The sequence below is a fragment of the Triticum urartu genome, chromosome 3 (assembly GCF_003073215.2).
Source record: "Triticum urartu cultivar G1812 chromosome 3, Tu2.1, whole genome shotgun sequence".
NCBI classification, from domain to species: domain Eukaryota; kingdom Viridiplantae; phylum Streptophyta; class Magnoliopsida; order Poales; family Poaceae; genus Triticum; species Triticum urartu.
Genome location: NC_053024.1, coordinates 599,150,192 through 599,165,320, shown reverse-complemented (window position 1 = coordinate 599,165,320; position 15,129 = coordinate 599,150,192). Strand labels below are relative to the sequence as shown.

At 49.9% G+C, this 15,129-nt stretch overlaps 2 protein-coding genes across 4 annotated transcripts; both read right to left on the bottom strand.

Annotated features, from left to right (window-relative positions):
- Window positions 1-4,077: 4,077 nt before the first annotated feature.
- Window positions 4,078-5,913, bottom strand: LOC125545252 (elicitor-responsive protein 1-like). The gene is made up of 5 exons (XM_048709145.1): window positions 5,531-5,913; window positions 5,311-5,376; window positions 5,010-5,148; window positions 4,526-4,664; window positions 4,078-4,430 (listed from the first exon to the last, which is right to left on the bottom strand). Exons 1-5 carry the CDS (start codon window positions 5,595-5,597, stop codon window positions 4,377-4,379), a joined length of 465 nt encoding a protein of 154 aa, XP_048565102.1. The 5' UTR covers window positions 5,598-5,913; the 3' UTR covers window positions 4,078-4,376.
- Window positions 5,914-6,717: 804 nt separating this feature from the next.
- LOC125548812 (triosephosphate isomerase, cytosolic-like) lies at window positions 6,718-11,157 on the bottom strand. Of its 3 annotated transcripts, none has more exons than XR_007301172.1 (10): window positions 10,883-11,157; window positions 10,712-10,787; window positions 10,494-10,617; window positions 10,148-10,232; window positions 9,488-9,620; window positions 8,669-8,763; window positions 8,397-8,475; window positions 8,146-8,228; window positions 7,885-7,998; window positions 6,718-7,460 (listed from the first exon to the last, which is right to left on the bottom strand). XR_007301172.1 is itself a non-coding variant. In XM_048712350.1 (9 exons), exons 1-9 carry the CDS (start codon window positions 10,922-10,924, stop codon window positions 7,945-7,947), a joined length of 771 nt encoding a protein of 256 aa, XP_048568307.1. In that variant the 5' UTR covers window positions 10,925-11,157; the 3' UTR covers window positions 7,638-7,944. The 3 variants fall into 3 exon arrangements, 1 of the variants encoding a protein (XP_048568307.1); XR_007301173.1 differs by having other exon boundaries at window positions 6,718-7,457; XM_048712350.1 differs by lacking the exon at window positions 6,718-7,460 and having other exon boundaries at window positions 7,638-7,998.
- Between the last annotated feature and the right edge of the window lie 3,972 nt (window positions 11,158-15,129).

Here is a 15,129-nt window from a genome sequence, read left to right as displayed (position 1 = left end):
GCAATCTCCACGTTGTGGACGCCCCGATCCGCCGGATTAGCTTCCGCCATAAGCACAGCCAATGCATCAAATAGCTCTGATAGAACTTGAGCCGGCGGGTGCACAGGACCTCCTGCCCCGGCAGCCGTCGCCGCTGCTGAACCGGAGGTTGTTGCCGCAGCGGTCGAAGAATGAAGCGCTGCTTGTGTGCCGGCCATGAATATTCCGACTCGGTTGGGCAGATCAGAGGGGTCCGGAATACTGTCGCCATCGAAACAGCCCCCAATCCGGCCATCCTGTAGCTAATAAAGAGATTCGGTTTCCCCGGTCGATGACTCGTCATCGGAACAAACAACGGTCTCGCCGCGAGATTCCGATCCATCCTCATAGCTTCCTCCATGAATGACTCCCATGAAGGCACGCTTCATGGCCGGTTTAACCCGGGCGGATCGCGCACGCTGAGCCGTCTCGACGAGGTCGGTGCAGATGTCCGGCTCAGGGCCCGGTTCACCGATCTTGCCAATGAAAACGTGAATGCCACCAAAGGGGACCCGGTACCCGTACTCAACTGAGCCGGCCTCGGGGCCCCAGCCTGTGTCGTCGATGTAGAGCTTGCCGCGACGACTCTTAGTCATCTGCCTACAGCGTAGCCCTCGAGTCCTTCAAAGCGGCCCTCCAAGAACCTGAAACCATCGTGCGATAGCCCCACGGTGGGCGCCAACTGTCGTGGTTTTGTCACGGCAGATGTCCTAGAGAAAGGACTTAGTCGTGGAGCCATCGCGACGGGTTAGCTTGAAGGGGTTAAAGCGGACACAGGGACGCAAGAGAGTTTATACTAGTTCGGCCCCTTCGATGAAGGTAAAAGCACGTCTAGTTGTGATGGAATTGATGGGGTTTCGATGACTAGGGAGCAAACAAGCTTCGCCTATGTCTCGAGTTGTTGTCTGTTCGTCCTTGAACCGCCGCCGGGTCGTCCCCTTATATACACGGGTGACGCCCGTCGGTTCACAGAGTCCCAACACCGGTCCATATTCGTATCCGGGTTGGTCTCTCCTTATTCCTAACTTACAATACAAGTTTATATACAAATGCCGGTTTACAGCTACAAGTCTAAAACCGACCACGGGCTTAGGCCCTCGTCTGTCTTCTTGGGCTTTAGCACTCTTGAACTACTGATGAAGTTGACCCGGCCCATATAGGCCGGTTTACGCCCAGCAGTAATATCCCCAACAGGTTCGGTGACCGTCCTCAAGGGTCCCTTAGTGGAATTATGGCATCTTGCATTGTGCGAGGGCGTGAGGAGATTACGGTGGCCCTAGTGGCTTATTGGGGGGCATTGTGCCTCCACACCACTCCAAATGGAGATTAGCATCTGCAAGGGTGTGAACTTCGGGATACATCGTCGTCTCCGCGTGCCTCGGTTATCTCTTACCCGAGCTCTTTACTTATGCACTTTACTTTGTGATAGCCATATTGTTTCTTGTCATATATGTTGCTATCACCTAGTAGTTTATCTTGCTTAGCATGAGTTGTTGGTGCACATAGTTGAGCCTAGTTGTTGTAGGTTTTGTGCTTGACAAATTAACCGCTAGGTTTATTCCGCATTTGTTCAAGCCCAAACCGTAATTATTTTAAAGCGCCTATTCACCCCCCCCCCTCTAGGCGACATCCACGATCTATCAAAGAGGCAACTGCCACCAGAGCAATGCCATGGACACCGTCATTGACCCATAACTGTAGATCGAGGGAGGGTGGAGGGAGGATGCATGTCCACACCAGCAGAGGCATGGCTTCATCCATGGGGAGGGAGAGGAAGGGTCGCGGAGGAGAGCATCCATGCCCACAATCAGGACGCGACGCCTACCGGGCTAGAAGGTGGGGGCGGCAACTACGAGGCACCCACACCACGCAAGATCGGATCTTGGGGGAGAGGGGATGGGAGGGGGAAACATGCGAGGGAGGCGAAAATTTCCCCGCTACCACCATCCCAGGGCCAGGCACAACATTGCCGGCCACCTCTCCGGCGGTGACGACGTGAGAGTGAGCTGAGGGAGGGGCTCCTGTGTCGCTGGCGGGGGTGACGTGACATTGCCGGCCACCTCTCCGGCAGCGACGACGTGGGAGTGAGCTGAGGGAGGGGCTCCCGTGTCGCTGGCAAGGGTGACGTGGGGGTCATTCGGGAAATCACTGCAAAACTACCAGGTACAAAACTACCAAACCCCTTGTCCAAAATAATATGTATTTGCCAACCCAGTTACCACCGACACCGGAGACCTAAGAGCATTTACAGCCATGCATACCACATCCGGTACCCTATACGTCCACGGACATGTCCACAAACAGTGACCGGTCAACTCTCAAATCGCCACAACCACAACCATTTACCTTATATCTGGTACCCTATATCCATACTAAGCATGCAACGTGAAACTAAACTGCGTAGATCATCAATGAAACATACGGACATTCAATGAGCGGACATAGAAATCGATATCAAGCGAACATAGGAATACACATAATACACATAATCATCAACCAAAAGAGCACCATAGTTCAGCCGACAAACAAGTTCTGAACTAAGATTACTCAAAACAGAAATAAACACGGCGAGAGGGTCGAGCTTCTTCACCACTTCTTCACCGACCCTTTGCCGTTTTGGTCATCGGCGCAACTGTGGGCATCCTGGTAGGCGTCGGTGATAGGAGGTTGGTCGTTGGAGCCATCGTCGGTGATGTCTGAGCAGGAGGAGGAGTTGATGAAGCCGACCATCCCCCGGACCGTCCGGTCCTACTGCCTCTTGAGCTTCGCCGCTCTCGTCGCCTCCACCGCCCTTTCCATCACCTTGCACGCCGACTGCTCCAGACCTAGCCGGAACACCTTTGTGTTTTTCCGACAGAGCCGGTAGGTGTCCGTCTCTGCTGTCGTAAGTGAGCAGCGGTAGACCCACACGAGGAGCTCTCGTCCTCATTGGGCACCGCCAGCAACCCACAATGGCGGTGGGAGGACTGCGTGACCGCCTCCGATGTCGCCACCATCTCCCTAGTCCGCTGGCTCTCGCGGTGGGTGGCGCACCCCTCGGATTTGGGCGTGCGCGTTCGTGAGCCAACGGAGCAGGCACTAACGTCCACCATTGGCCTTGAGGAGCAGCGACCGGAGGGTTAGGAGGGCGGCGGGCGAGCGGCGCAGAGCAGGTGCACCGCATAGAGTTGTGCGCGGTGCGTTACAGGCCCGCTCAGGCACCGGCGTTGCGGCCGGCAAGATGGGACAAAGCATAGCTGGAGCTGGCGCCTGTGTCCACCCGTGAGCGTTGCAACACGGTGCGAAGGGCCAGCTCATCCTCGCCGCCATCCGCATTGCGGAGGAAAGCATCCCAATCGTCGATGGATCTGCCACCTTCGTTGTTGTCGGAGCTGGACATGGTAGATGAAGAGGAGGAGATCGAATGGGGATATGTAGCAGAAAAGACATAGACGGAGCGAGAGTGAAGTGAGTTAGGGTTTTCTTCGGGGTGGGGAATTTAGTGTGGACGAAGTGGGGTCGGGATAGGACAGCATGTGCTAGACTGACGTGACAGACGGATCCGGATGCGCTTGGGCCTCCGCATATCTGCCTCACATTTAGGATGGATGTGAGGCATCCGGCTGTAAATGCTATGACCCTTCTACGGCGCTGACGCCTTTCCTTTTTCCGCTTCCCCCGTCCCCTTCCACATCACAGCAACATCATCAGTTTCGCCAGGCACATCACTGCTTGGCAGTTGGCACTGGAGGTGTGACAGTGCGTCACGCCCGCAGCACCTCGCCAGATATATCGGCGGCAGCTCCGCGCATGCGTCATTCGTGCTTCGCCCGGCCCCAACGGCATGGCGTCCCGCGGCCCGTTCGGCCGCCGAGTTTCAGTCTGGTATTTGACACTTTGTTTGGTCGAGCAGGCGACCTTGCTGTCCCGGAGCCGGAACTAGCAGCGCCACCTTTCCTTCTCCGATCACCTCCGTTCTGTGGAGGAGTACCGTCGATCGAGCAGACGAAGGCTGCTCCGAACCTCCAAGGGATGAAAGCCATGCACTAGACAAAACCAGAACGAGTAAAACAAGCTATCTGTCCATCAAAGGCACCAACACGCATTCAACGGCGGACAAGTTTCTGCTGTTCGCATTCAGGATCACAATTTCCCCTATAAGAAGAACCACAAATCGACAATTAATTAACGGAATTGACGCCTCTACCCTGTTCTGACTTCTGACTTCTGACTTCTGGATGCTAGTACATAACTACATGTACATCTTCTAAAAAGCTACTACAGGTGCAACGTACATACACTTGGAGTCACATCATTGAGTCACGGGCATAGCATCCAACACTAATGCTACGAGCGAAGTACTTGGCATCACACATGCTCTACTCGCGAGAGCTGTGCGTCCAGCCTCCGACCTGCCCCCCGTCTTCTTCAACCTGGAAATGGGCATCGAGGGTGAGCCACGAGAAATCAATGGAGGCCAATCACTGCACGTAATCATGCTTGCATCTCTTTAGTCTTTGGTCTTTACCTTGGTGGCGGTGAACGTGAGGCCTACTCTGATCTCGCCGTGGTATGAGTTATCAGCCGACACAACGCTGTACTTCGCCGCGTTCAGCTGCGACGCGCCGCTCTCCATGCCGGTGCTGATCAGATCGGTCACGTTGATCCTGCATCAATGATGGTTTCGAGGTTTAGACTTGGCACTTTTCTTTCTGTTCTTTAGGTAGCATGAACTAGGAAACACGTGAGTAAGCAAAACACAACAACAAAACGTCACGTTTGTGCCGGATCTCGAAAAGCATGATTATTTTTAAGTTTTTTCTTAGGATGAGAAAAGAGAGTAGAAAGAGACTGCATTGGACTTCTTGCCAGAAAATATGATAGGTATGAGCTCATGATGGGGTGCATAATATCGCATTCCACATAGGAAATTGACAGTTCTAATCTTCCAATTATTTTTATGAAAATCCTACACAACAAGGAGGAGGAGGAGGAGGAGGAGGAGCACTCACGTTGCTTGGCCGAGGAAGTCGTCGCTGGAGAAGTTGTCGTGGTCCATGATCCGGAGGAAGAGCTTGTGCTGCCCGTTGGCGGCCGAGGAGTTGATCTGGAACCGGAACACCTCGTTCCAGCTCGGGTTCCTCCCCTCATCTGCATCATTTTACAGCGCACGGTTAGCCACAGCCTCGCAGGGTATCGACGGCTCCTGGATCTATTGCGCCAGAGTCAACGGCCGTTGGATGCTCCGTTCTTCCAATATCACCATTTGCAGCAGGAAAATCATGAAGAGGAAAACAAAACCAGGGAGCTGACCTCGGGAGGTGCTGCTCTTTCGCTCCTGGCTCCGGTACTGCACGATCACATACGGGTCGATCTTCCCTGCACGCACGTACATGGCCAGCACAAAGATCAATCACACTCCACCCACAATCGAACGCAAGAACGGCGCAAAACGAAGCCAAGCCAAGAAGGTACTACATCATCAGTTCCTTCTTATACAATTCGACAAAGGAGGAGCGGGTACTCTACTCACCTAGGAAATCGCTGCCGAAGAGGCCCTTGGCGTCGACGAGATGCACCTCCAGAACGCCCCTACCCATCGTCGCCGGATCTAGCTGGAGACCTGAGCAAGCACCTCCTCTGCCCTTTGCCTTCTGGCAGGCCGCTCTGCCCTCGCCTTGTTTCCTCCGGGTCTTGCTGTGATGAGGTCGCGTTTGGAAGCAAGATACCAAACCACGGCCGCCTCCTACCTGCCTGCCTATGTATTTGTATGCCTTGGCTAGCCGCTCCAGCGGGCAGGTCGAAGCTCTGGAGCGGTCGCCAGCGTGAGAAAGGGGTGCCTGCCGGTGGAGAAAGCTCCTGTTTGGACCGGACCGGTTCAAGGCTCTTCACACGCTTCCTCTCTCCTTCGTTCACTTCCCACACGAAAAGAAGGTGGAGCCATCCATCCCCACCAACTGGTCATTCTTTTCTCTGCGAGAAGAGTAGATCTGCTCTTACACTTTTAACGTCTTCCTGGAAACGGGATCATTACTGTAATACCAGTTGGTTAGTTGGCCACTGGCTTGAGTAGTAGAACTAGTCACCGCTAGCACGAACATGGTTTGATCCCTCCCAGTCCCGGTTCAGGACTAGCAGCTAATCGTGCTGATTGGATGGTTCGCTCTGGATCCCCATCCGCGGCTTGTGCCACAATCATGGTCGACAGCGACGCGTATCTGCTGGGAATCTGGATGCCTGCCGTAGCCAAACTGTACGCGCGTTTTGGAAATTTTGATCGCTTCTACCGTTCCGACGCGATGAGACGGAAAGGAGACGAAACGTAGTTCGTGGACTACGACAGGGAGGTGAGCAACAGACCCGGCCGGCTTCTCAGATCTGGGTCAGGGTCACGTTTCTTAGGTTCTAGATTTATACTACTTGCCTCTGACCTCGGCCTGAATGCTGCCGTTACGCAAGGTTGATGGCACGGCTGAGAGCGATTTGTTAGTAGTATTCAAATGAATGACAAAAGTGGAATACTGTTCAAACAGTAGTGATGTCTGTGTACCATCAGGAATTCTGTTACTTCACCTGGTTCGAGCAAGAAGTTCATAAAAAGGCAACAGGTAACAGAGTATTCAAATATACGGCACTTCAGAACTTCAAGAAACAAGAAAATTGGTTTCAGCTGTTATGGTGTTAGCAGGCCTCTGCGAATTTTGTCGAATTTGTGCATGGTTGGTACATATAACTAATCCGATTATCGTTCCAGACAAAAACAAGCAAACATAAGCATGCATCACCCTAAAGATAAGATGGTCAATGCGACATAACAGTGCACTCGAATTAGAACAAGATGGTCAAACAGTCTTATAAAGATAAGGCCCCGCTTGGTTCCTCGTTTTAGGGCCCAATACACCTGTAAAATATACCCCCGTAAAATAAAAACGGATGGGCCTGTCGTTGGTGCTTGGCATGTCGTTTTTGGGCTGTAAGTTTTACACTGGTTTTCTCGTTTACACCCGTATCAGGCCGGTATCCGATACAGACCAGAGGCCGTCGTTTTTCCCCACCTCGCCTCTCGCTCGAGACCTAGATCGAGTTGCGCCGCCGGGAGGCACCGGCACTGGTGTCCACGAGGTGGTCAAGCAACGGCGTTCGCGACGGCGACGTGGTGAGGCGCAGAAGACGGTGGCCACGACGGGGGTTAGGCGCGCCGACGACGGCGACTCGCTCCTGGCCGTGACAGTGACGGCGACTCGCTCCTGGCCGCGACGGCGACGTTGGCCGGCAGCCGTGACTTGACCGTGACGGCGAATCGCTCATCCTCCTCTGCTCCACCAAGGTATCCTCCCTCCTCCTCCTCCTCTGCCATCCCTCCCCGCCCCTTCCCCGTTCAACCGGCGACGGAGTACTCCTTGACGACGTGGCCGTCCTGCTTGGTCATGATTAGTCCGAACCCTCCTGCCAGTTAACAGCTGCTGCCAAAGTTTCACAAGAATTCAGTTCGTTAGCTGCTGTCGAAGTTCAGATTGATGTAAACCTAGAAATACTGATAAACAAACAAATGAACAATGGTCCAAGTTATCGGAACTATCTTCAAATGGAAGATTGCAAAAATATGATTTTTTTTTTACTGATGTTGTGCTATTGTAATATAAATGAAAATTTTAGCTCATTTTATACTTGTCCAATTTGTGTCGAAGTGCAGTTGTATTGGAAATTGCTTGTGTAGTCTGTGCTGTTGAATATGCGTGTACTCACGCATATTTTACAAGTGGATTGAAACCTGGAGAGCCAAGCACATATTACAACCGGATAGAAAATACCACCCTTCGGAATGTATTTGGTTGGAGGCTGGTATAATACAGGTGTAAAAGATTACAGGGGTGGCAGAAAAACTACATTCCAAGCGGGGCCAGCAGAATCCACTCCTACAAGCAACTGCATGCATCTCAAAAACAACTAAGCAGAAGAAGACTTCACGGTGGCAGACTTGATGATGTCCACAAACTCGGGCTGCACAGACAAAAAAAAGTAAAGGTCAAGATTCATAAGAATTGTATAAAGCTTAGCCAATTGAGCGTGACATTATGTATTATATTGACTTCATTTATATAACATGTCAAGTGTAGTTAATTATTTATTAGGAACACGGATTAAGACCTTGAGTGAAGCGCCGCCAACAAGGAACCCGTCAAGATCAGGTTGAGCTGCAAGCTGTTTGCAGTTTGCCCCATTTACAGAGCCTGGAAAGAGATTCAAGGAGAACGTAAAGGGTGAGGTCCAGTTTACAGCAGTTCGGCAGTACGGGGTAAAATGGAATGTTGTACAGAGAATTCAGCATTCCAGTGAAATTCAGTTCATGATTCACTGTCAGTTTCGCAGTAGAATGTAACTATTGCAAGCAGTAGTACCTCCATAGATAATCCTGGTAGATTCAGCAACTGCAGGACCAACATTAGCGTGGAGCCACTTCCTCAGACCATCATGAACCTAGTACCATTGGAGTTTCAAGATACCAGAACTAGAACAACAAGCAACTAGTGAGAGTGATTCGTCGGTATCGGATATAGGGAGAGGCTCAACTGTCTTATGGAAGCAGGCAAGCAGTAACGTGTGAACAAAAATGTCTTATAGAAACAGCAATCCGTGAAAAGTGCTTATTGCTCTTATTGAGACAGTATACCTCCTGTGCTTGAGCAGGGGAAGCAACCTTGCCGGTTCCAATGGCCCACACTGGTTCATATGCCAGCAAAAAGTTTGTCCAGTCTGATATTTTCTCTGAAAAAAAATAAGACACAAACAAAAGTGAAACAGGCGAAAGGTAAGAATCCGTCCATTTCAATCTATTGCACAAAATGCAAAGTACAGATAAACTATAAATGGATTCAATTAGTATTTATTCCTTTAGTATACTAGTAACAAAGTTCAGAAGTACATAGTTTACTATCTGTTTGCTTGTATGACCTAGGCTCCTAGAATTAGCATTTAGGAATACTATACATAAACAGAAAATAGTTTTCGGACTTCTCTCAGGGTATTCTGTTGATCTGTTCCCTAATATGACGTACTAATCTTCAAGGGAAGAGGTCACAGGGATATATATTACTACAATTTTGGCTATTTTCATATTTAGGTAATAAAACAGTGAAGGAGGACTTGCACAATGAAGCCTATATGTAATAGGTAGGAATTAATCAACCATCTAATTGTACAATGATGGCTGCATGCATCGATTGATGCAGAGGCCGGGGGTTTTGCCTCCTTTTCCAAAAAAAAAAATGACGAAAACACCATATGCAACAGATATGGGCCTCATACGGCTAGATATGACATGGGCCTACATATATACTCGAGCAATACTCCGAAGTCTAACACATTTTTCAAAACAAAAATTCTTACACAGATGCATGGTAAGCAAAGCATCATATCCATTTTCCATGAAGTGTGGATAGAATTTATCAATGTATCAAAATTACCTTGAATATCAGTGAGTAAAATTTACCTGCAATAGCTTTAGTCTGAGCAGAAACAACTTCCATTGTCGTCCCTGCTTCTCTCTGTTCAAGAGTTTCACCAATGCAAGCAATTACCTTGAGTCCTTGGGCGAGTGCGTAAGCCACTTTATCAGCAACGAACTGTCGTGGAATAATAAAGCTGTTACTGAAACAATACTAGAAGACTTCTGATGAAGTAAAAGAAATGAAAACAGTGGTTCAGACATCTTGATTGAGAAACTAATTGCAAAAAGGTTCAGGAACTGGTTATATTTGACAAACTTGCTGGCTTCATGTTAAAATCTTTATGGGTTGGTCAGGCACAATTTTTCCTGGACGCAAATGGTGAAAGTAAAACCAAAACCCATCTGGCCTGGCCTAGTTTTGCCTCGGCAGAAAGGGGATTGGCACCTGGCAAGTAATTCTCCAAACATAAAACACGGAATATCATATAAATTAATTTCAACCATTGAGTTGAGCGACTCAAGCAGATCTGACATCCAATGTTTCTATCAGTCTATCTTTTCTACACACCTTACTAACTATACTACTAGTACTAAAATTCCCGGCCTACCTACTTGGTAACCAAAGAAACTGGACACCAAAGACAACTGATCAACCAAGTAGTATTAGTTGAACGAACAAGGTTAGAATTAAAAGGCACTCACATCATTTGATTCATTCAACAGTGCTCTCCTCTCAGAGTGCCCCAAAATGACCCAAGGCACCTGCAGGTTCACCAGCATCTCAGCACTGCAATGAGAAGATGACATACGTCAGAGACTTGGCACGCACAGAGCAGAGTCTTATTCACAGTTCCAATACCATGTGAGTATATCTAGAAAGCCGTACGAAATCATATTTCCACTAAGTAAAACTACTCCCGCAACTTTGAAAGTGGAAATTTGGGTGCTCGCGAACAAATTTGATCACTTTGATTCGTCCAAATCCGCTCTCATTGCGAAATCGAACAAGAGGGGAAGCGAGGGGGCAGAGTTAAAAGTGGCACTTGACCTGATCTCGCCGGTGAAGGCGCCGCCCTTGCGCACCCAGCAGTTCTGCGCGGCGACGGCGAAGTCGGGCCGCAGCAGCCCCTTTGCCTGCTGCAGGAACACGAACGGCGGGCTCACCACCACCTCTGCATCCAAAACCAAACACCGCAATACATCAGCAGTTCAGCACAGCAAATCGAGTCGATCCCGAAGGGAAACAAAGCCGCATGCGGCGCTCACCGACGGCGTCCTCGGAGGGCACCTCGGCCTCGTTGAGGAAGGTGACGATCTTCTTCACGTCGTCGCCGGTCCCGTTCTGCACGCACGTACCGCGGCAAACGCCATTATTACAGATCAAAAGCTTCAAGCTTGGGCCCGAAAACGGGGGGCGGGCGGGGCGGGAGAGCTTACGCATTTCCAGTTGCCGCCGACGAAGAACTTCCTGGGAGCCATTGGTCGGGCCGGGCGGCGTCTCGGAGGGAGGGAGGATGTGGTTTTTCACTTTTGTTTTGGTGTGTGCGATGCGCCTGAGGTTTGAGACGGGCGGTTTATATGGAGAGGGCGGAGGAGGGCAAACCGGCGGAGGAAACAGGCGGCTCGCCTTCTCGGGGCGGAAGAAAGAAGAAGGGGGATCCCTCGATGCTGCGGGCGCCGCAGCGGAGCGCCGGAGCCTACGTTTTCTGCCCTTTTCCAAAGGCACTCGAGCCAACTGCTTGGGCTCAAACACAAGTTGCGAGAAAATTACACGAATCGACCTCGAATTATTTTTTTTTGCGAAAAAGCCCATAGATCTATTGATCAGTACGAAGCATTGCAGAGCACCCCTCAAGAAAAGAAGAAATTACAATGCAACCCATGGGGAACTGGCCATCGTCTTCCACCCCGATGTGCTGATGGCGCACCGCCGATGCCCTTCCCACACCGGAGTCAGGCTAACCTTGTAGTTCACGCGGACGGGAAGTCATCGAAGCACCGATCCTATTGGACCATCGCCTTGGTGGAAAGATCGCCAAAGCTGAAGCCGAAATCACATATACATGTGCTCCTCCATACCAGGAACAACCATACCTAAAGCACCAAAGCTCAACGAATCCATGGATTCAAAAGCACACACCGCCTGCCGGGATGGGGATTGAACTCCAACAACATTATTCATCTGCAACGCCGCCTCTACCACCAGAACAACGCCGCCAAGAACACTTACCCTAGTTTCAACATGCCAAAGCCAAAGATCCAGGTCTTCCCCACTCAGCCATCGCCGGAGCAGCGGCTGGAGAGGGGGGGGGGGCGGGGAGCCCGCGGCCTGGCCGATGGCAATGCTGGGAACTTAAGTCACCTCCTTTTCGCCTCTCTGGAACCGTAACTCGGGGAAAGGAAACCGTAATCATCCTCAAATTTGTTGTCGCGTGCCGTCACATTGAGTCTCCTTTTTGCGTAAAGGCGCATCACTTTTCTGGAAATTAACCCACGCCCCATGCCTCGTCAGGTCTCACTGTCCCACATGTCAGGTAAATCCACCAGGACAACCATTCTAACTTGACGGGTCTCGCTCTCCCTCGTGCTCACCCTCTATTGCTCAATGCCATCGTCGTTCGCGCCATGGTATCCTGGAACGATGGCGAGACCTATGATCACTCCATGGAGGAGTTCGATTCAACTGTAAGCCCCTCTTTCTTCTGTCTCGTGTGCTAGCTTTAGGGTTAGGGTTCTTGCTGGTTTGAGAATTTTTTAACAGAATCTAGTCGATTCGACTTGCTCCATTCAATTTGGACCGAATCCAGGCCCATCTCACCGTTGAAGACTCGGACTTTAAGGGCACTATGGAGTATGAAGACGTCCCTGTCTTGTGCTACCACAAGAAAAATCCTATAAAATTGGTATCATTCGAAGGTTGCCTCACTCGAAGGAGGTTTTATGTGTGTCCTAAGAATATAAGCTCTTTCTCTCTCTGCATGCATGGCTGCTCTTCAACTCTCTTTCCTGCTCTTTTGACATCATGATCTATGTGAGTAGTTACATGTGAATGTAGTGCACTCTGTCCTTTTTTATCTATGTTCATGTGCTGGAAATGCGTACTCTGAATGATATGTAAGAATATAATTTTAGGGATATCTCAGTTTTAATCGAGTGAACTTACTACTCTCTTCCAACTGTACATTTTGTTTTCTGCATTCAAGATCTCATTCTATAACTTGTAGTTTTATGCTATTTGTCAATTATATCTTGTGGTGTAAGTAGGCAAATGTAATCATTATCCTTTTTTGCTAAACAAGGTGTCTTATGGAGTTTTGGGTTTCTAGGAACATGGCATAATTATCAACAAAATTCTTCCCTTTCTTGATAATTGTGATGGTACATAACTGAGCGTACTTCCATTACATTACAATTGCTTCATCTACTATTTACAGCTCAAGTGAAATACATTTCACTATATCTACTCTTGCATGATTTCCTCTGTTGCACGCCTTCTATCTCCCCGGGCCCTTCAACTGCTCTATCTTCTGTTGGTGTGGTTCTCTTGGCTTCTCTTAAGTGGATTTGGCATCTCTCCAATCATCTTATGTGGCTCAAGGCAATGTCTGACGTAATGTCATGGGTTCTTGCAGAGTAAAGACATTACCATACTCATATCCTTCCTGGGTGGCGGTGTGTTATACGAGTTATACTTCTCGTTTGTTGCCCTTGTTCTACCTGTCGTGTGGATTACTCTGGTAATAAGAAGTAGGGGTATGAACAAAGGCTGGACCTAGCTACGACGCAAGTGTGACACACAAATTTTACGAGTTCAAGGCCCTCACGGAGGAGGTAACTGTTGGAGAACGTAGCAGAATTTTAAAATTTTCTACGCATCACCAAGATCAATCTATGGAGTCATCTAGCAACGAGGGAGAGAGGAGTGCATATACATACCCTTGTAGATCACGAGCGGAAGCGTTCAAGAGAACGGGGTTGATGGAGTCGTACTCGTCGTGATCCAAATCACCGAAGATCCTAGCGCCGAACGGACGGCACCTCTGCGTTCAACACACGTACGGAGCGAGGACGTCTCCCGCGCCTTGATCCAGCAAGAAGGAGGGAGAGGTTGAGGAAGAGGGCTCCAACAGCAGCACGACGGCGTGGTGGTGGTGAAGCTGCAGTACTCCGGCAGGGCTTCGCCAAGCTCTTAAGGAGGAGGAAAGGGTTGGGGAGGGGAGGGGCTGCGCCTTGGATGTTGTATGCAGCCCTCCCCTCACCCCTCTATTTATAGGGGAAGGGGAAGGGGGCCGGGCCCCTCTAGATGATATCTATAGGGGGGGCGGCGGCCAAGGGGAGGGGGGCTTGCCCCCCAAGCAAGGGGGCGCCCCCTTTAGGGTTTCCCCCCAACCCTAGGCGCATGGGCCCTAGGGGGGTGTGGCACCCCAGCCCACTTGGGCTGGTTCCCTTCTCCATACAGCCCATAAGGCCCTCCGGAAGAGGTGGCCCCTCCCGGTGGACCCCCGGAACCCCTCCGGTGGCCCCGGTACAATACCGTTATGCCCCCGAACCTTTCCGGCGACCGTATGACAACTTCCCATATATAAATCTTTACCTCCGGACCATTCCGGAACTCCTCATGACGTCCGGGATCTCATCCGGGACTCCGAACAACATTCGGTAATCACATACAAGTCTTCCTAACAACCCTAGCGTCACCGAACCTTAAGTGTGCAGACCCTACGGGTTCGGGAGACATGCAGACATGACCGAGATGACTCTCCGGTCAATAACCAACAACGGGATCTGGATACCCATGTTGGCTCCCACATGCTCCACGATGATCTCATCGGATGAACCACGATGTCGAGGATTCAATCAATCCGTATACAATTCCCTTTGTTAATCGGTACGTTACTTGCCCGAGACTCGATCGTCGGTATCCCAATACCTTGTTCAGTCTTGTTACCGGCAAGTCACTTTACTTGTACCGTAATGCATGATCCCGTGATCAAACACTTGATCACATTGAGCTCATTATGATGATGCATTACCGAGTGGGCCCAGAGATACCTCTCCGTCATACGGAGTGACAAATCCCAGTCTCGATTTGTGCCAACCCAATAGACACTTTCGGAGATACCTGTAATGTACCTTTATAGTCACCCAGTTACGTTGTGACGTTTGGCACACCCAAGGCACTCCTACGGTATCCGGGAGTTGCACAATCTCATGGTCTAAGGAAATGATACTTGACATTTAGAAAAGCTATAGCAAAACGAACTACACGATCTTCGAGGTAAGCGTAGGATTGGGTGTTGTCCATCACATCATTCTCCTAATGATGTGATCCCGTTATCAATGACATCCAATGTCCATAGTCAGGAAACCATGACTATCTTTGATCAATAAGCTAGTCAACTAGAGGCTCACTAGGGACGTGTTGTGGTCTATGTATTCACACATGTATTACGATTTCCGGATAACACAATTATAGCATGAACAATAGACAATTATCATGAACAAAGAAATATAATAATAACCATTTTATTATTGCCTCTAGGGCATATTTCCAACAGTCTCCCACTTGCACTAGAGTCAATATTCTAGTTACATTGTGATGAATCGAACACCCATGCAGTTCTGGTGTTGATCATGTTTTGCTCTAGGGAGAGGTTTAGTCAACGGATCTGCTACATTCAGGT

Coding starts and splice junctions, on each gene's coding strand:
- LOC125545252 (XM_048709145.1), bottom strand. CDS start 5,597: ATGGGTAGGGGCGTTCTGGAGGTGCATCTCGTCGACGCCAAGGGCCTC. Junction 5,377..5,530: donor CTTCGGCAGCGATTTCCTAG/GTGAGTAGAGTA, acceptor ACGTGCGTGCAG/GGAAGATCGACCCGTATGTG. Junction 5,149..5,310: donor AAAGAGCAGCACCTCCCGAG/GTCAGCTCCCTG, acceptor AAAATGATGCAG/ATGAGGGGAGGAACCCGAGC.
- LOC125548812 (XM_048712350.1), bottom strand. CDS start 10,924: ATGGCTCCCAGGAAGTTCTTCGTCGGCGGCAACTGGAAATGC. Junction 10,788..10,882: donor TCGGCGGCAACTGGAAATGC/GTAAGCTCTCCC, acceptor ACGTGCGTGCAG/AACGGGACCGGCGACGACGT. Junction 7,999..8,145: donor TTGGCGGCGCTTCACTCAAG/GTCTTAATCCGT, acceptor TTGTCTGTGCAG/CCCGAGTTTGTGGACATCAT.